This window comes from Salmo trutta, chromosome 12 (genome assembly GCF_901001165.1).
Source record: "Salmo trutta chromosome 12, fSalTru1.1, whole genome shotgun sequence".
NCBI lineage: Eukaryota > Metazoa > Chordata > Actinopteri > Salmoniformes > Salmonidae > Salmo > Salmo trutta.
Window position 1 is genome coordinate 35,465,924 of NC_042968.1, and position 21,114 is coordinate 35,487,037.

The 21,114-nt window shown below is 43.2% G+C and overlaps 1 protein-coding gene across 1 annotated transcript in view; it reads right to left on the reverse strand.

Annotated features, from left to right (window-relative positions):
* Window positions 1–5,991: 5,991 nt before the first annotated feature.
* The window catches only part of LOC115203452 (aryl hydrocarbon receptor nuclear translocator 2), a 95,416-nt gene continuing 80,293 nt past the window's right edge, over window positions 5,992–21,114 (reverse strand). The window contains exons 17-19 of the mRNA XM_029768139.1: window positions 20,347–20,418; window positions 9,108–9,321; window positions 5,992–8,459 (exon numbers count right to left, since the gene is read on the reverse strand). Of these exons, the coding sequence (XP_029623999.1) occupies window positions 8,361–8,459; window positions 9,108–9,321; window positions 20,347–20,418 (385 nt within the window). The 3' untranslated portion in view covers window positions 5,992–8,360. The remainder of the gene's footprint in view (window positions 8,460–9,107; window positions 9,322–20,346; window positions 20,419–21,114) is intronic.

The window sequence follows — 21,114 nt, forward strand, 5'->3', positions numbered from 1 at the left end:
TGGCTGTCTCTCCACTGGGATTCTCTGCCTCTGACCCTATTTCAGGGGCTGAGTCACTGGCTTACTAGTGCTCTTCCATGTCACTCCTAGGAGGGGTGCGTCACTTGAGTGGGTTGAGTCAGAGACGTGATCTTCCTGTCCGGTTTTGCGCCCCCTCGGGCTCGCACGGTGGAGGAGATCTTCATAGGCTATACTCAGCCTCGTCTCAGGGTAGTAAGTTGGCGGTCTATTGATATCCCTCTAGTGGTGTGGGGGCTGTGCTTTGGCAAAGTGGGTGGGGTTATATCCTGCCTGGTTGGCCCTGTCCGGGGGTATCGTCGGACGGGGCGACAGTGTCCCCCGACTCACCCATCTCTAATCTATGTCTGTTATATCTGGTGTAATTCTCCTGGCTTATCTGGTGTCCTGTGTGAATTTAAGTATGCTCCTTCTAATTCTCCCTCTCTCCCTCCCCTCCCGGAGGACCTGAGCCCTAGGATCATGCCTCAGGACTACCTGGCCTGATGACTCCTGGCTGTCCTTAGATCACCTGGTCGTGCTGCTGCTCCAGTTTCAACTGTTTTGCCTGCGGCTATGGAACCCTGACCTGTTCACCAGATGTGCTACCTTGTCCCGGACCTGCTGTTTGACTTTCTCTCCCGCACCTGCTGTCTCGACCTCTGAATGCGTGGCTATGAAAAGCCAACTGACATTTACTCCTGAGGTACTGACCTGTTGCACCCTCTACAACAACTGTGATTATTATTATTATTTGACACTGCTGGTCATCTATGAACATTTGAACATCTTGGCAATGTTCTGTTATAATCTCCACCTGGCACAGCCAAAAGAGGACTGGCCAACCCTCCGAGTCGGGTTCCTCTTAGGGAGTTTTTCCTAGTCACCGTGCTTCTACATCTGCATTGCTTGCTGTTTGGGGTTTTAGGCAGGGTTTCTGTATAGCACTTTATGACATATGCTGATTTAAAAAGGGCTTTATAAATAAATGTGATTGATTGCTTGAATAAGTCAAGGGATATGAATACCTTGAAATCACTGTATGTCATAAATTTGGCTCTCCAGACCCTCGAGGTCATTTTCACATATGAATTCGGTACCCTGTTGCGGTTCCCTGGTGTGTTTGTGACAGTTCTGCAAAATACATTTTGCTTTCAAAAGACCTGAAAATATCACCTTTAGGATGAGATTTGCAAGACACACATTGTACATGACGTTAGCAAGCTAGCTTGTTCACAATGAGCAACAAGTTCCACTGTCTTAACACTAGGGTCTATCACTCAAGCTGTACAGTAACATGTCAGGATGTGTGTTTTGAAAGCAACCAGATTCAGTAGAGTAGTTACACTGGTGTCAGGAGAACAAGGTCCAAGTAGGTTAAATACACTAGAGCCACCTGAAAACACACACATCCATCTCCTGTGAAGTGTTATTGAATCCTCCCATAAACCCCGCTCACACTGAAACCCTTTTCAGTGTGCCATCTCCAATATTTTCCTCTCAGACCATTCTTTCAAGCAACGTTTCGGCAACTATGGTGGACGCAGAACCATAGCATTGCATGCGTTCTTAAAGCTGACAAACTCTAAATACAGTAGGGAAAAATAGGTACACCCCCTGGAAAGTATTTTTATTTGGACAGATGGATATGTAATGAAACTGAAATACTTTATTTTGCAATAATTTATTCATAAAAGAAATATCTAAAATAAGTTAAAAAAAAGAAAAAAAAGTAAACCCCTAGCTTCAATAGCTGGTGTTGGCTGAAATAACTTAATGAAACCATTTCTTGTAACTGTCTATCAGTCTCTTATAATGACTGGGAGGAATATTTTCCCCACTCTTCTTGACACTGTTGAAGCAGCACTGTAATGTTCGAGGGATTTCTTGCATGCACGTCCCACTTCAAGTCCCACCACAGCATTTGGACAGGATTCAGATCTGGGCTTTGACTCGGCCATTCCATAACCATCCATTTCTTCTTGTTGAGCCATTCTGTTGTAGCTTTGCTTGTGTGTTTTGGATCATTGTCCTGTTGAAAGATCCATGTTCGGTTCAGCTTCAGCTTCTTGACAGATGGCCTCACATTCTCCTCAAGAATTCTCAGGTACAATATGGAATTTATGGTTGACTAAATGATGGCAAGTTGGCCCTCAGGCAGCAAAGCAGCCATAAACCATAATTCCACCGCCTCCATGCTTTACGGTTGGTATGAGGTTCTTCTGTTCAAAGGCAGTGTTTCGTTTTTGCCAAAGATGGCGTCTGGAATTGCAGCCAAGCAACTCCACCTTTGACTCATCTGTCCAGAGCACATTATTCCAGTAGTTTTGGTCGTTACCCAGGTGTTGTCTGGCAAACGTCACTCTGGTCTTGATATTCGTTTTTGAGAGCAGACTTCTTCCTTCCTGACCTCCCATGTAGGGCAAGTTTGTGCAGTCTCTTTCTGACAGTTGACTCATGCACTTTGACTTTGATTGTGTCGTGAGAGGCCTGTAGACCCCTTGATGTTACCCTGGTGTTCTTAGAGACTTCTGAGCATCTTTCGGTCAGCTCTTGGGCTGAATTTGGTGGGACGACCTGTCCTAGGTAGATTGCCAGTGGTCTGGAATTTTCTCCATTTGCATGATCTGTCGGACAGTAGAACGACGTACTTGGAATTGCTTGGAAACGGATTTGTAACCCCTCCCAGACTCATGGTCATCAGTAATCTTTCTTCTGAGGGCCTCTGAGGTCTTTTGATCTTGGGTGATGTATTACCACCAAACCAAGTTTCTAATCTTTATGGAAGGCTGTACTCTCCCAAGGTACTCTCTAATGATTTCCTAATAATTTGCACCTGTATTGGTGCACCAGATCCACATTTTAGCCATTGTAGGTGATGGTAAAGGTAGGGGTGTACACATTTTTTCTGCATAAGGAAACTGCATTTTTGGTCATTTTAATTGTTTATTTAAAAAAAAAGATATTTGTGATGCTTTTAATAAGCATTTCATCTCTGCTGGTTTTTTATTTGAAAGGAAAAGTGGCCATTGTGGCACTGGCCAGTTAGTTGATTTTTCGTCTTGCTTTTCAACCGTTACTCTGAAAAATGGTAACCCTGTTTTTAGTTTCCAGAAAATAACCGAAGCAGAGGTTCTAGCTGCCCTGTGTGCCATTGATACTAAGAAATCCTTAGGCGCTGACAATTTAGACCCGTTCTTACTTAAGTGTGCTGCACCTATAATTGCTGGTTCAGTGACACACATTTTTAATCTAACATTAAGCACAGGAATTATCCCTAAGGTGTGTAAAGCAGCTTTTGTTCTGCCATTACATAAGGGAGGTGACGGTAGTGATTTGGATAACTATCGACCCATCTCTAGGCTCCCTTGTCTGGCAAAGATCCTAGAATCTATAGTCAACAAACAGTTACAGTCTTTTCTTTCTGCTAACAGTATTCTTAGCACCAATCAATCTGGTTTTAGATCTAAACACAGTACCACATCGGCCACTATGCTTGTTGTAAATGATATTGCAAATGCCTTAGATAATAGAAAGCACTGTGCTGCGTTGTTTGTAGATTTGTCAAAAGCTTTTGACACTGTAGACCATGCTATCCTTTTGAGTAAGCTGTCATCTATAGGAGTGGGCACGGATGCCTGCCGATGGTTTTATGACTATCTTAAAGATAGAACTCAGGCCGTCATGGTCGACGGGGTCAAGTCTGACTCCTGACAGTTACTTAAAGGGGTCCCTCAGGGTTCAATAATTGGCCCACTATTGTTCTCACTTTATATAAACAACATTGGGGATGATGTCAGATATTGTAAATTCCATTTATATGCAGATGACACAGTGATGTACTCTATTGCTCCAACAGCGGACCAAGCTTTAATGCAGTTGGAGTCTGATTTTAGGATACTACAGGGGTCTCTTTTACAGCTTAAACTTGTTTTAAACGCTAAGAAAACAAATGTCATGTTTTTTTCTAGGTCTAAACTCTCAGTTAGAAACACTTCTGTAATCACTAGCTTGGATGGTACTCAAATCAAACAGGTCTCTGCATATAAATATTTAGGGGTATGGTTAGATGATAGGCTTTCTTTTAAAAAAGCTCAAATTCAAGATAGGGTTCCTTTATAGAAACAGGGCTTGTCTGTCCTTTGTAAATAGAAAACAAATTGTGCAGGCTACTTTTATGTCCGTTTTAGATTATGGTGATATTATCTATATGCATGCATCGGCAAACACATTAAAACCACTGGATGCTATTTACCATTGTTACAAAACTCATCACTGTATCCTTTATCAACATGTGGGTTGGGCCTCTCTATCTGTGAGGCGAGAGCAACATGCTCTCTTGTTTATTTATAAAGCGCTTCTTTTAAAACTACCTCCATATATATCATCATTAATTTCCACTAGATATACAAATTTTAAAACCAGATCACAGATGTGGATTACATTAGAGACTCCTGCGGTCTCCACAGAGTTGGGTAGGACTGCCTTCAGTTCCTTTGCGCCTTATTTATGGAACAAACTGCAGATCCAACTTAAGTTAGACACTCTGGTGTCCCTTGCCCATTTTAAAAATGTTATGGAGGATCAATATGATATCTGTGATTGTTTCTGTTGAATTGTGTCTTTGTTTTGTATGTTTGAAATGTTCTTGTCTGTATGCCTAAAACTGTACATGTCAACATGTTTACACAGGGCACAGCCGTAAAAGAGATCCAGGTCTCAGTCTGTTTTCCCTGTTTAAAATAAAGATTAAAAAAAAAAAAAAAAACTAGGCAAGTCAGTTAAGAGCAAATTCTTATTTACAATGACCGCCAGGATAAAAACACCAGTAATTGCTAAAAAAAAAGGGGCCTTAAAAAACCTTAGATTATCTTCTGTACCTGTCTGGCAGAACGACAGATTTGTACCTTGTCAGCTCGGGGATTCGATCTAGCAACCTTACGGTTACTAGCCCAACGCTCTAACCACTAGGCTACCTGCCGTTAATTGCATAACATTTTCAAAGTACATTTTTTTTGTTCCATTGGGTTACCTTTATCAATGAATGTGGTTGGAATTTCGCTCAAATGTCCATGTGCCTAAATGTGTGTAAAAAAAAAAAAAGACCACTTTCCAAAGGGTGTACTTTCTTTATCATGACTGTATAAGTCTGGGTGCATTACCAGGCTTGCATAGTACAGCTCGGCTCAGGTCACCTAGTAGGCCTAACAGTAGTGTGACAAGGTCAAGAGAGTGGCTATATCTAACACTTTTTAAAAGGTTTTCTTACCGTGTCACTTCCCTTTTCCAAGTTCAGCAGTGTTATTTTTTTTTACCATTTTGCCTCACATCTAGTCATCTCAGTGTGTTCGTGAAGGAAAGAGAAAGGAAGTGGTAGCCATTTTACTATTGAAACAGCCATTTTGATGTTCCTTCTGCAGACTCATGTCCCGGTAAGTCCACCAGATCCACCTAAAGGAAAACAGACACACACCCATCTTGTCTTGTGTGAAGTGATAGTGTGGAAAGACAGAGGGACATGCCTGTGAAATCACCACACACAAGTAGGTACTCAAGCACACACACCTTCAGACTGTGAACTATGGGATATCCCAACTCAGCACCTCCCTCACGTCCACCCTGATTCCTCCCAGAAAGGAAGGGCACACTGTTGCTACTGGCACTAAGACAGCGCTCGGGAGGACTCCAATGAATGAGTGATAAACACACACGTCTTCTATATGTATTGACAAGAAATGGAAACCTACAGTAGAGACAGACCTAACATATCCCTTGGTAAATCTAATCTTTAGACTAGATTGGAGATTGTCTCCTTTACAAAAACACCAGACAAGGATGTGTCTCAAACAATGGCACACTATTACTTGTCTGGAACAATTAGAAATAAAACCACGTTTCCCCTGTGTTCTCCAATGTTCTTCTTGCACTTTATGGTTTTGTGTTTATTATTTCTACACTATATTCCGTGACACAAAAATCTGCCCGAAACACTTCTTTGATTAGAAGCCACGTAACCAATAAACATTTATTTTCACAAGCACAAAAATGTGTTAAACAAAAATAATGGGTAACATTTACACAATTTTATACAGGTTCCTTAAACTCATGTACAATTAAGACTAAACTAAATACCGATAGTTAAATATGTACTCACATTGCACACATTGATGACACCTATATAAACCTACACAAAAAACAACGTATACTGTGTAAAAGTAACGAGTCAACATAAAAATCACATTATTTACAAAAACATACATTTTTAGATTTTTTTTTAGCAAAAGGATTCCAGTTGTAGATTCTGTCCCATCAGTCATTAACCAGAGATACGGTACACAATCTATCATTCTGTCCCATCAGTCATTAACCAGAGACACGGTACACAATCTATCATTCTGTCCCATCAGTCATTAACCAGAGACACGGTACACAATCTATCATTCTGTCCCATCAGTCATTAACCAGAGACACGGTACACAATCTATCATTCTGTCCCATCAGTCATTAACCAGAGACACGGTACACAATCTATCATTCTGTCCCATCAGTCATTAACCAGAGACACGGTACACAATCTATCATTCTGTCCCATCAGTCATTAACCAGAGACACGGTACACAATCTATCATTCTGTCCCATCAGTCATTAACCAGAGATACGGTACACAATCTATCATTCTGTCCCATCAGTCATTAACCAGAGACACGGTACACAATCTATCATTCTGTCCCATCAGTCATTAACCAGAGACACGGTACACAATCTATCATTCTGTCCCATCAGTCATTAACCAGAGACACGGTACACAATCTATCATTCTGTCCCATCAGTCATTAACCAGAGACACGGTACACAATCTATCATTCTGTCCCATCAGTCATTAACCAGAGACACGGTACACAATCTATCATTCTGTCCCATCAGTCATTAACCAGAGACACGGTACACAATCTATCATTCTGTCCCATCAGTCATTAACCAGAGACACGGTACACAATCTATCATTCTGTCCCATCAGTCATTAACCAGAGACACGGTACACAATCTATCATTCTGTCCCATCAGTCATTAACCAGAGACACGGTACACAATCTATCATTCTGTCCCATCAGTCATTAACCAGAGACACGGTACACAATCTATCATTCTGTCCCATCAGTCATTAACCAGAGACACGGTACACAATCTATCATTCTGTCCCATCAGTCATTAACCAGAGACACGGTACACAATCTATCATTCTGTCCCATCAGTCATTAACCAGAGACACGGTACACAATCTATCATTCTGTCCCATCAGTCATTAACCAGAGACACGGTACACAATCTATCATGTAAAAGTTCCCTCGCTATAAAGTAGTATTCAGTCTCTGTTAATAATCAGAAAAGAGAATATAATAAAGTTATAAAGTAGAGCAGCGAGAGCCACAAGGATACACTAAACTAGTATATATACTGAACTGCGTTGCTTTGGCGGTATGGCGCTTTTTCCCTTTTTAGCAAGCTGGTGAGTTTTAGCGGTTAGCTTCGATGAAGTGCACTTAAGCATTGTAGCTTAGCGACTTCTGCAGGTGAGTGAAATCTTTATTTTTTCTACACAGAATCCTTCTAGACTTCCGTAGGTTTTAGCTAGGCGTTATGAACATCACTACATATAGGTATAATTTACGTCATAAAGCTTAATGTAATACTGAGGGAGGAGCAGCAGTGACATACTGTATGATAATATGTATCGATGGCACCAACATTGATCAGCGTGGTGAGTGTCTCTTGGCCTGGAGCAGTTTGGCAGAGTAGACTTCAAATGGAGTGCAAAGTGGATATTGGCAGCTTAAAAGGTGCAATCTGTAATTTTCGTGTCCCCCCCAAAAGTGCTGCCTGCCTCTGCAATTGTTTGCAAACGGAAGGGGGGAGTCTGCATTGGTGAATTTTCTAGGCTTTGTATTATTTTACTGCTTCTTGGCATATTTTGTAGTACTTCAAGATGCCACTAGGGGAAATTAAAGTTACAGATTGCACCTTTAAATTCACAAGCCTTTGTTAAAAGAACAGGCATCATTTAAGTGAATGAAGACATTATTACAAAGGAAAAGGTCAGTACACCACTAGCAATGTACCAGTCTTCTATAGAACCAACTCTCTTCTTGTAAAGGACAGAGGTATGTGTCAGAGTGTGTGTGTGTTTATGAGAGGGTGCATCTGGACATTCACTGTGCTCTACTGCTAATGTGTGATAAACTGTGTGTGTGAGGTTGGGTAGCCATGAAGGAACGGATGCACATTGTGTTCTATTCCTTTTCCACTATCAGAGGGTTCTAGTGGAAGAACAGAGCAGTGTTCCATTGATAGAACTTTAAAGGGTTCTACTCGGAGAAGGGAGGGAACATGCCCAGATCAGCAAAGTCTTCAATGTTGTAGTTGGCTGTTCCTTGTGTTGGGTCTCCTGCCATCGGCAACATGTCCTACAGAGAGACAGACGGGGAGGGAGAGAGGAAAGGTCAGGGACACAGACTTTCATGTGGAGCCATATCAGACAGCACTGTGTACACTGGGCTCAGGCCAGGGAAGGAGAGGAAATAAGCCATTGAAGCCCAGTGTGTCCAAGGTGGCCTCTCTTCCTGCCTCCCATACACATGGATTACTGTAGGATATTGGAGCTTGGGATTGGTGTGCATGATACCTGGAAGAGTTAGTGTCTCTCTGTGCTACCTGGAACACTGCTGTCTGGGAGGGGTTAGGGTGTGTCTCTGTTACCTGGAACACGGCTGTCTGGGAGGGGTTAGGGTGTGTCTCTGTTACCTAGAACACGGCTGTCTGGGAGGGGTTAGGGTGTGTCTCTGTTACCTGGAACACTGCTGTCTGGGAGGGGTTAGGGTGTGTCTGTTACCTGGAACACTGCTGTCTGGGAGGGGTTAGGGTGCGTCTCTGGTACCTGGAACACTGCTGTCTGGGAGGGGTTAGGGTGTGTCTCTGTTACCTGGAAGATTGCTGTCTGGGAGGGGTTAGGGTGTGTCTCTTAACTGGAACACCTCTGTCTGTGAGGGGTTAGGGTGTGCCTCTTAACTGGAACACCGCTGTCTGGGAGGGGTTAGGGCGTGTCTCTGTATTACCTGGAACACTTCTGTCTGGGAGGGGTTGGGGTGAGAGTGTGGCTCTCCTCCCTGCTGGCCGTGGTGCTGGTTCTGCCACTGGGACCAGACCTCACTGGGCCGACCCTGGAACTGACCCCCACTCTGACTGCCCTCTCCTGACACATCTAGAGAGAGAGAGAGCGGGGGAGGAGAGGAGAGAGGGAGGAGGGGAGAGAGGGAGAGGGAGGAGGGGGGGAAGAGAAGGGAGAGGGGGGTAAGAGGGAGAGGGAGGAGGAAGAGAGGGAGGAGGGGAGGAGGAAGAGAGGGAGGAGGGGAGGAGGAGGAGGGAGGAGGGGAGGAGGAGGAGGGAGAGAGGGAGGAGGGGGGAAGAGGGAGGGGGAGAAGGGAGAGGAGGAGTGAGGGAGAGGGGAGAGGAGGAGGGGGGAGGGAGAGGAGGCGGAGGGGGGAGGGAGAGGAGGAGTGAGAGGAGAAGTGAGAGGGGGAGGGAGGGGGAGGAGGAGTGAGAGGGAGGAGGATTGAGAGGGGGACGGAGAGGGAGGAGAGACACAGTGAGCAGTCAGCAACACATTGCGTTGGAGGAGGAGGGAGGAGGGGAGGAGGAGGAGGGAGAGAGGGAGGAGGGGGGAAGAGGGAGGGGGAGAAGGGAGAGGAGGAGTGAGAGGGAGAGGGGGGAGGAGGAGGGAGGGAGAGGAGGAGGGGGGAGGGAGGGAGAGGAGGCGGAGGGGGGAGGGAGAGGAGGAGTGAGAGGAGAAGTGAGAGGGGGAGGGAGGGGGAGGAGGAGTGAGAGGGAGGAGGATTGAGAGGGGGACGGAGAGGGAGGAGAGACACAGTGAGCAGTCAGCAACACATTGCGTTAGTGTGAGGTGACCCTTCACCACCCTTGGTGTTCAGATAGGATATAGTCATCAATGTTCTCTGTTCCCTACAGGCCCAACACTAATACATGTCTACATGCCAAATGCCACCCGTCCCCTATAGAGTGCTATATATAGACAACCCTGATCAAAAGTAGCGCACTATGTAGGGAATAATACATATCTCCCTCAGGGGAGAGGTTAGAGATGCTGTTAGGAATGTTTCTGGAGAGCTGGATGCCAGCACCAACATGCAGGTCTGCATTCATGTACACACACACACACACACACACACACACACACCTCCCTATCCCATAAAACACCTACATACCACGACAGGGGAAAGTTATGCACTAGTTAGTAAGGCTGTAAAACCAATGTTTTATCTTGGTGACGTCATAAACAGCTTTGCAGTCTTGACCTGACTAGTCAATAAATCCTTATCTGAGAGGAGCAGAGGGGGAGAGCCACGCGCTGTTGGCTTCCTAGAGAGACATGTCATTTATCAAATATAAATCAGTGTTCGGGGTGTGTGTGTGTGTTTCTGTACCATTAATATGTCAGAGCCATTGTAACGAGGAAGAGATCCTACTCATAAATGTATTGATTTGCTGAGTCTACCCAAGGTGTCTGATATTTCACCTATGTGTTCCTAACCAACAATATGTGACTGTAGAATCACCATGAAGTGATACAACACCAGTCACCGGTCAAACCACTGCACAAAGACACAGACCTAGCTGGGCCTCCCTACTGGCCCTAGTACCTACAGTCACCGGTCAAACCACTGCACAAAGACACAGACCTAGCTGGGCCTCCCTACTGGCCCTAGTACCTACAGTCACCGGTCCAACCACTGCACAAAGACACAGACCTAGCTGGGCCTCCCTACTGGCCCTAGTACCTACAGTCACCGGTCAAACCACTGCACAAAGACACAGATCTAGCTGGGCCTCCCTACTGGGACCCTAGTACCTACAGTCACCGGTCCAACCACTGCACAAAGACACAGACCTAGCTGGGCCTCCCTACTGGGACCCTAGTACCTACAGTCACCAGTCAAACCACTGCACAAAGACACAGACCTAGCTGGGCCTCCCTACTGGGACCCTAGTACCTACAGTCACCGGTAAAAGCACTGCACAAAGACACATACCTAGCTGGGCCTCCCTAATGGGACCCTAGTACCTACAGTCACCGGTCAAACCACTGCACAAAGACACATACCTAGCTGGGCCTCCCTACTGGGACCCTAGTACCTACAGTCACCAGTCAAACCACTGCACAAAGACACAGACCTAGCTGGGCCTCCCTACTGGGACCCTAGTACCTACAGTCACCAGTCAAACCACTGCACAAAGACACAGACCAACTGGGCCTCCCTACTGGGACCCTAGTACCTACAGTCAGCAGTATACATACACTTAGGTTGGAGTCATTAAAACTCATTCTTCAACCACTCCATACATTTCTTGTTAACAAACTATAGTTTTGGCAAGTCAGTTAGGACATATACTTTGTGCATGACACAAGTAATTTTTCCAATAATTGTTTACAGACAGATTATTTCACTTATAATTTACTGTATCACAATTCCAGTGGGTCAGCAGTTTACATACACTAAATTGACTGTGCCTTTAAACAGCTTGGAAAATTCCAGAAAATGATGTCATGGCTTTAGAAGCTTCTGATAGGCTAATTGACATCATTTGAGTCAATTGGAGGTGTACCTGTGGATGTATTTCAAGGCCTACCTTCAAACTCAGTGCCTCTTTGCTTGACATCACGGGAAAATCAAAAGAAATCAGCCAAGACCTCAGAAAAAAAAGTAGACCTCCACAAGTCTGGTTCATCCATGGGAGCAATTTCCAAACGCCTGAAGGTACCACGTTCATCTGTACAAACAATAGTACGCAAGTATAAACATCATGGGACCACGCAGCTGTCATACCACTCAGGAAGTAGACGCGCTCTGTCTCCTAGAGATGAACGTACTTTGGTGCGAAAAGTGCAAATCAATCCCAAAACAACAGCAAAGGACCTTGTGAAGATGCTGGAAGAAACAGGTACAAAAGTATCTATATCCACAGTAAAACGAGTCCTATATCAAAATAACCTGGAAGGCCGCTCAGCAAGGAAGAAGCCACTGCTCCAAAACCGCCATAAAAAAGCCAGACCACAGTTAGCAACTGCACATTGTGACAAAGATCGTACTTTTTGGAGAAATGTCCTCTGGTCTGATCAAACTAAAATAGAACTCTTTGGCCATAATGACCATTGTTATGTTTGGAGGAAAAAGGGGGAGGCTTGCAAGCCAAAGAACACCATCCCAACTGTGAAGCATGAGGGTGGCAGCATCATGTTGTGGGGGTGCTTTGCTGCAGGAGGGACTAGTGCACTTCACAAAATAGATGGCATCATGAGGGAGGGAAATTATGTGGATATATTGAAGCAACATCTCAAGACATCAGTCAGGAAGTTAAAGTTTGGTCTCAAATGGGTCTTCCAACTGGTCAATGACCCCAAGCATACTTCCAAAGTTGTGGCAAAATGGCTTAAGGACAACAAAGTCAAGGTATTGGAGTGGCCATCACAAAGCCCTGACCTCAATCCCATAGAACATTTGTGGGCAGAACGGAAAAGGCGTGTGTGAGCAAGGAGGCCTACAAACCTGACTCAGTTACACTAGCTCTGTCAGGAGGAATGGGACAAAATTCACCCAACTTATCATGGGAAGTTTGTGGAAGGCTACCCGAAATGTTTGACCCAAGTTAAACAATTTTAAAGCAATGCTACCAAATACTAATTGAGTGTTTGTAAACTTCTGACCCACTGGGAATGTGATGAAAGAAATAAAACCTGAAAGAAATAATTCTCTCTCCACAGAGCATCTGACATTTCACATTCTTAAAATAAAGTGGTGATCCTAACTGACCTAAGACAGGGAATTATTACTAAGATTAAATGTCAGCAATTGTGAAAAACTGAGTTTAAATGTATTTAGCAAAGGTGTATGTAAACTTCCGACTTCAACTGTATATAGTGCTCTACTTTTGACCAGAGCCCTATAAAGTGCACTATATAGGGAATAGGGTGCCATCTGGGCCACACATCAGGAATAATCCACAGGCAGAACTCATACTGGGTAATAAACTGAGGTATGTGGTATGATGTATTGGGGGCATGTAAATTACATGTTCCTCCAAGCTGGAATAATAAAGACAGGGAGATATCTAAATTACATGTCCCTCCAAGCTGGAATATTAAAGACAGGGAGATATCTAAATTACATGTCCCTCCAAGCTGGAATATTAAAGACAGGGAGATATCTAAATTACATGTCCCTGCAAGCTGGAATAATAAAGACAGGGAGATATCTAAATTACATGTCCCTCCAAGCTGGAATAATAAAGACAGGGAGATATCTAAATTACATGTCCCTCCAAGATGGAATAATAAAGACAGGGAGATATCTAAATTACATGTTCCTCCAAGCTGGAATAATAAAGACAGGGAGATATCTAAATTACATGTCCCTCCAAGCTGGAATAATAAAGACAGGGAGATATCTAAATTACATGTCCCTCCAAGATGGAATATTAAAGACAGGGAGATATCTAAATTACATGTCCCTCCAAGATGGAATAATAAAGACAGGGAGATATCTAAATTACATGTCCCTCCAAGATGGAATAATAAAGACAGGGAGATATCTAAATTACATGTCCCTCCAAGCTGGAATATTAAAGACAGGGAGATATCTAAATTACATGTCCCTCCAAGCTGGAATAATAAAGACAGGGAGATATCTAAATTACATGTCCCTCCAAGATGGAATATTAAAGACAGGGAGATATCTAAATTACATGTCCCTCCAAGATGGAATAATAAAGACAGGGAGATATCTAAATTACATGTCCCTCCAAGCTGGAATATTAAAGACAGGGAGATATCTAAATGACATGTCCCTCCAAGCTGGAATATTAAAGACAGGGAGATATCTAAATTACATGTCCCTCCAAGCTGGAATAATAAAGACAGGGAGATATCTAAATTACATGTCCCTCCAAGATGGAATATTAAAGACAGGGAGATATCTAAATGACATGTCCCTCCAAGCTGGAATATTAAAGACAGGGAGATATCTAAATTACATGTCCCTCCAAGCTGGAATAATAAAGACAGGGAGATATCTAAATTACATGTCCCTCCAAGATGGAATATTAAAGACAGGGAGATATCTAAATTACATGTCCCTCCAAGATGGAATAATAAAGACAGGGAGATATCTAAATTACATGTTCCTCCAAGCTGGAATATTAAAGACAGGGAGATATCTAAATTACATGTCCCTCCAAGCTGGAATAATAAAGACAGGGAGATATCTAAATTACATGTCCCTCCAAGCTGGAATAATAAAGACAGGGAGATATCTAAATTACATGTCCCTCCAAGCTGGAATAATAAAGACAGGGAGATATCTAAATTACATGTCCCTCCAAGCTGGAATATTAAAGACAGGGAGATATCTAAATGACATGTCCCTCCAAGCTGGAATATTAAAGACAGGGAGATATCTAAATTACATGTCCCTCCAAGATGGAATATTAAAGACAGGGAGATATCTAAATTACATGTCCCTCCAAGCTGGAATAATAAAGACAGGGAGATATCTAAATTACATGTCCCTCCAAGATGGAATAATAAAGACAGGGAGATATCTAAATTACATGTCCCTCCAAGATGGAATAATAAAGACAGGGAGATATCTAAATTACATGTTCCTCCAAGCTGGAATATTAAAGACAGGGAGACATCTAAATTACATGTCCCTCCAAGCTGGAATATTAAAGACAGGGAGATATCTAAATTACATGTCCCTCCAAGCTGGAATAATAAAGACAGGGAGATATCTAAATTACATGTCCCTCCAAGCTGGAATAATAAAGACAGGGAGATATCTAAATTACATGTCCCTCCAAGCTGGAATATTAAAGACAGGGAGATATCTAAATTACATGTCCCTCCAAGCTGGAATAATAAAGACAGGGAGATATCTAAATTACATGTCCCTCCAAGCTGGAATATTAAGACAGGGAGATATCTAAATTACATGTTCCTCCAAGCTGGAATAATAAAGACAGGGAGATATCTAAATTACATGTCCCTCCAAGCTGGAATATTAAAGACAGGGAGATATCTAAATTACATGTCCCTCCAAGATGGAATAATAAAGACAGGGAGATATCTAAATTACATGTCCCTCCAAGCTGGAATATTAAAGACAGGGAGATATCTCAGTTACATGTCCCTCCAAGCTGGAATATAAAAGACAGGGAGATATCTAAATTACATGTCCCTCCAAGCTGGAATATTAAAGACAGGGAGATATCTAAATTACATGTCCCTCCAAGCTGGAATATTAAAGACAGGGAGATATCTAAATTACATGTCCCTCCAAGATGGAATATTAAAGACAGGGAGATATCTAAATTACATGTCCCTCCAAGCTGGAATATTAAAGACAGGGAGATATCTAAATTACATGTCCCTCCAAGATGGAATAATAAAGACAGGGAGATATCTAAATTACATGTCCCTCCAAGATGGAATAATAAAGACAGGGAGATATCTAAATTACATGTCCCTCCAAGCTGGAATAATAAAGACAGGGAGATATCTAAATTACATGTCCCTCCAAGCTGGAATAATAAAGACAGGGAGATATCTAAATTACATGTCCCTCCAAGCTGGAATAATAAAGACAGGGAGATATCTAAATTACATGTCCCTCCAAGCTGGAATAATAAAGACAGGGAGATATCTAAATTACATGTCCCTCCAAGATGGAATATTAAAGACAGGGAGATATCTAAATTACATGTCCCTCCAAGCTGGAATAATAAAGACAGGGAGATATCTCAGTTACATGGACGTATGCGCTCACGCACAGACTGCCACTCGCACGTGCTCACCCACACACACATTTATGGATGCATGCACACACACAGAGCATTGAGGAGTGGCTGTGTCCCACAGTGATGACCTCACACACAGAGCATTGAGGAGAGGTCTCGCTGTGTCCCACTGTGATGACCTCACACACAGAGCATTGAGGAGCAGCCTGGCTGTGTCCCACTTTGATGACCTCACACACACAGAGCATTGAGGAGCGGCCGTGTCCCACTGTGATGACCTCACACACAGAGCATTGAGGAGCGGCTGTGTCCCACTGTGATGACCTCACACACAGAGCATTGAGGAGCGGCCTGGCTGTGTCCCACTGTGATGACCTCACACACAGAGCATTGAGGAGCAGCCTGACTGTGTCCCACTGTGATGACCTCACACACTCTCACAAGTGAGAAACACAGCAGCAGTCGTTCCACTTCATTTCCTCTCTCCTCTCTACAGACAGACACATACTGAGCCAGACAGACAGACACACAGGGAGACAAATACTGTCTGGTGCACTAACACACTGCATGACACCCTGTAGGGGGATGATTTCAGAGCTATGACTTCTCTCTCTCTGTGTGTGTGTGTGTGTGTGTGTGTGTGTGTGTGTGTGAGAGAGGTCTCTCCACATTAAACAGAAGCAGATTGATAAGCTCTACAATATATCCCATAGCGTAAGTCATATCCTGCTGCTGAGAGAGATGACCATAAACACACTCCTCAGCACACGGAACCTTGACAGCTTATTGCCGTAAATAATGAGGGAGGGAGGGAGGAACGCGAGCAGAAGTAAAGGAGGAGAGGAACGATTAGCCAGGTGAGCGGAGGGATGATTGTTTGTTTATAGAATGGAAACAAATCGGTAAACGACTGACAAAGTAAACAAACGCAACAATAAAGGGAAATGACAAAACAGACAACAACAGAGGAAATGAGAAGTGCTGAGAAAGAGATCGGCTGTAATTCACTTCTATTTCTTAATATCTCTCCTCACCTCTGTCTCTCTGTCTCTCTGTCTCTCTGTCTCTGCACCAAGACTAGCCCGGAGGAGACAGACATAAAGACAGAAGGACAAAGGGAGAGTATGTGTGTTAGACAGACATAAAGAGACAGAAGGACAAAGGGAGAGTATGTGTGTTAGACAGACATAAAGAGACAGAAGGACAAAGGGAGAGTATGTGTGTTAGAGAGACATAAAGACAGAAGGACAAAGGGAGAGGAGCGTATGTGTGTTAGAGACACTAAAGAGACAGAAGGACCAAAGGGAGAGTATGTGTGTTAGAGGACATAAAGAGACAGAAAGGACAAGGGAGAGTATGTGTGTTAGAGACATAAAGAGACTAGAAGGACAAAGGGAGAGTATGTGTGTTAGAGAATAAAGAGACAGAAGGACAAAGGGAGAGTATGTGTGTTAGAGACATAAAGAGACAGAAGGACAAAGGGAGAGTAGTGTGTTAGGACATTAAAGAGACAGAAGAACCAAAGGGAGAGTATGTGTGTTAGAGACATAAAGAGACAGAAGGACAAAGGGAGGGTATGTGTGTTAGAGCCATAAAGAGACAGAAGGACAAAGGAGAGGTATGTGTGTTAGACAGACATAAAGACCAGAAGGACAAAGGGAGCAGTATGTGTGTTAGAGACATAAAGAGACAGAAGGACAAAGGGAGAGTATGTGTGTTAGAGAGACATAAAAGACAGAAGAACAAAGGGAGAGATGTGTGTTAGAGCAGACATAAAGAGAACAGAAGGACAAAGGGAGAGTATGTGTGTTAGACAGACATAAAGAGACAGAAGGACAAAGGGGAGAGTATGTGTGTTAGAGACATAAAGAGACAGAAGGACAAAGGGAGAGTATGTGTGTTAGAAGAGACATAAAGAGACAGAAGGACAAGGGAGAGTATGTGTGTTAGACGACATAAAGAGACAGAAGGACAAAGGGAGAGTATGTGTGTTAGAGACATAAAGAGACAGAAGGACCAAAGGGAGAGTATGTGTGTTAGAGGACATAAGAGAGACCAGAAGAACCAAAGGGAGAGTATGTGTGTTAGACAGACATAAAGAGACAGAAGAACAAAGGGAGAGTATGTGTGTTAGACAGACATAAAGAGACAGAAGGACAAGGGAGAGTATGTGTGTTAGAAGACATAAAGAGACATAAGGACAATGAGAGATGGTAGAGACATAAGGGAAGGACAAGGGAGAGTATGTGTGTTAGAGACATAAGAGACAGAAGGACAAAGGGAGAGTATGTGTGTTAGACAGACATAAAGAGACAGAAGGACAAAGGGAGAGTATGTGTGTTAGAGACATAAAGAGACAGAAGACAAAGGAGAGTATGTGTGTTTAGAGACATAAAGAGACAGAAGGACAAAGGGAGAGTATGTGTGTTAGACAGACATAAAGACAGAAGGACAAAAGGGAGAGTATGTGTGTTAGAGACATAAAGAGACAGAAGGGACAAAGGGAGAGTATGTGTGTTAGAGAGACATAAAGAGACAGAAGGACAAAGGGAGAGTATGTGTGTTAGAGACATAAAGAGACAGAAGAACAAAGGGAGAGTATGTGTGTTAGAGACATAAAGAGACAGAAGGACAAAGGGAGAGTATGTGTGTTAGACAGACATAAAGACAGAAGGACAAAGGGAGAGTATGTGTGTTAGAGACATAAAGAGACAGAAGGACAAAGGGAGAGTATGGTGTGTTGAGAGACATAAAGAGAAAGAAGGACAAAGGGAGAGTATGTGTGTTAGAGACATAAAGACAGAAGGACAAAGGGAGAGTATGTGTGTTAGAGAGACATAAAGAGACAGAAGGACAAAGGGAGAGTATGTGGTTAGAGACTAAAGAGACGAAGGACAAAGGGAGAGTATGTGTGTTAGAGACATAAAGAGACAGAAGAACAAAGGAGAGAGAGTATGTGTTAGAGACATAAAGAGACAGAAGGACAAAGGGAGAGTATGTGTGTTAGGAGACATAAAGAGACAAAGAGAGAAAGGAGAGATGTGTGGTTAGAGAGACATAAAGAGACAGAAGGACAAAGGGAGAGTATGTGTGTTAGAGAGACATAAAGAGACAGAAGGACAAAGGGAGAGTATGTGTGTTAGAGACATAAAGAGACAGAAGGACAAAGGGAGAGTATGTGTGTTAGAGAGACATAAAGAGACAGAAGGACAAAGGGAGAGTATGTGTGTTAGAGACATAAAGAGACAGAAGGACAAAGGGAGAGTATGTGTGTTAGAGACATAAAGAGACAGAAGAACAAAGGGAGAGTATGTGTGTTAGAGAGACATAAAGAGACAGAAGGACAAAGGGAGAGTATGTGTGTTAGAGAGACATAAAGAGACAGAAGGACAAAGGGAGAGTATGTGTGTTAGACAGACATAAAGAGACAGAAGGACAAAGGGAGAGTATGTGTGTTAGAGAGACATAAAGACAGAAGGACAAAGGGAGAGTATGTGTGTTAGACAGACATAAAGACAGAAGGACAAAGGGAGAGTATGTGTGTTAGAGACATAAAGAGACAGAAGGACAAAGGGAGAGTATGTGTGTTAGAGAGACATAAAGAGACAGAAGGACAAAGGGAGAGTATGTGTGTTAGAGACATAAAGACAGAAGGACAAAGGGAGAGTATGTGTGTTAGAGAGACATAAAGACAGAAGAACAAAGGGAGAGTATGTGTGTTAGAGAGACATAAAGAGACAGAAGGACAAAGGGAGAGTATGTGTGTTAGACAGACATAAAGACAGAAGGACAAAGGGAGAGTATGTGTGTTAGAGACATAAAGAGACAGAAGAACAAAGGGAGAGTATGTGTGTTAGAGAGACATAAAGACAGAAGGACAAAGGGAGAGTATGTGTGTTAGAGACATAAAGAGACAGAAGGACAAAGGGAGAGTATGTGTGTTAGACAGACATAAAGACAGAAGGACAAAGGGAGAGTATGTGTGTTAGAGAGACATAAAGAGACAGAAGGACAAAGGGAGAGTATGTGTGTTAGAGAGACATAAAGAGACAGAAGGATAGAGAACTAGTCCATTAGTGTAATGATTGTCCATTAAAAGCTCATCAGATGGTCATGGCTAGACCAGACACCCATCCCCCCAGCTGAGAGAGATTAAGAAAAAGACAGGAGAGAGAGAGGGAGAAGAGAGAAAGAGGGAGGAGAGAGAAAGAGAGAGGACAGAGAAATAGGGAGAGAGAAACAGAGAGGACAGAGGATAGAGGGACAGAGAGAGAGACGTGATGCCTTGAGATGTGCCACTACTACTAATACATTCTAATACACTATTTAAAAGCACAAGCTAGATGTTCTGCTCCAACAGTAAAGTATATCCTGGACAGATTCTGGACGACTGAGGGGGAAAGGTTTATGAAAGTGCTGCCGTCTGTTCTTTTCCATTTTTAATGTCTCATATGTAACGACAGCAACATCTGTCATCAAAAACACTCTGCTTTCCCCCTGTAGCTGCTGAATATCTGGTGTGGATTCCATTCCGCTTGGTTGGACTGCAAGGCAACCCCAGCACATAGTACGTTTAGCTTTGACCTTTAACCTCTACCCTATGAATGACTAGTCCAACAGAGATAGTCAGTGCACAGCTCACATGGAGAGGTTTAGGTATGTTACCAGGTTTCCTTTGTGGAGATGGTACATTGCTAAAACATGATCTCACTTTACATAACATTTCCCAAAAGACATGGACGTACACTGTACTGTCAACACTTCACTTCTAAAATCACCCTAAAGGATATGTTCACAATGTTTTCACATTCCTGTGTGTGTGTGTGTGTGTGTGTACACACATGTTTGGGTAGCCTCATTTGGCGTGCCTGGGATCCTCTCACCCGATCTGAAGTCATGGGGTGAAAGGAGTAATGGCTGTGTGTGTGTGTGTGTTAAACGTGGTGTGTGTGTGTGTGTGTGTTAACGTGGTGTGTGTGTTAAACGTAGTGTGTGTGTTAAACGTGGTGTGTGTGTGTTAAACGTGGTGTGTGTGGATGTGTTAAACGTGGTGTGTGTGTGTTAAACGTGCTGTGTGTGTGTGTGTGTGTTAAACGTGTGTGTGTGTGTGTGTGTTAAACGTGGTGTGTGTGGATGTGTTAAACGTGGTGTGTGTGTGTTAAATGTGCTGTGTGTGTGTGTGTGTGTTAAACGTGGTGTGTGTGTGTGTTAAACGTAGTGTGTGTGTGTGTGTTAAACGTAGTGTGTGTGTTA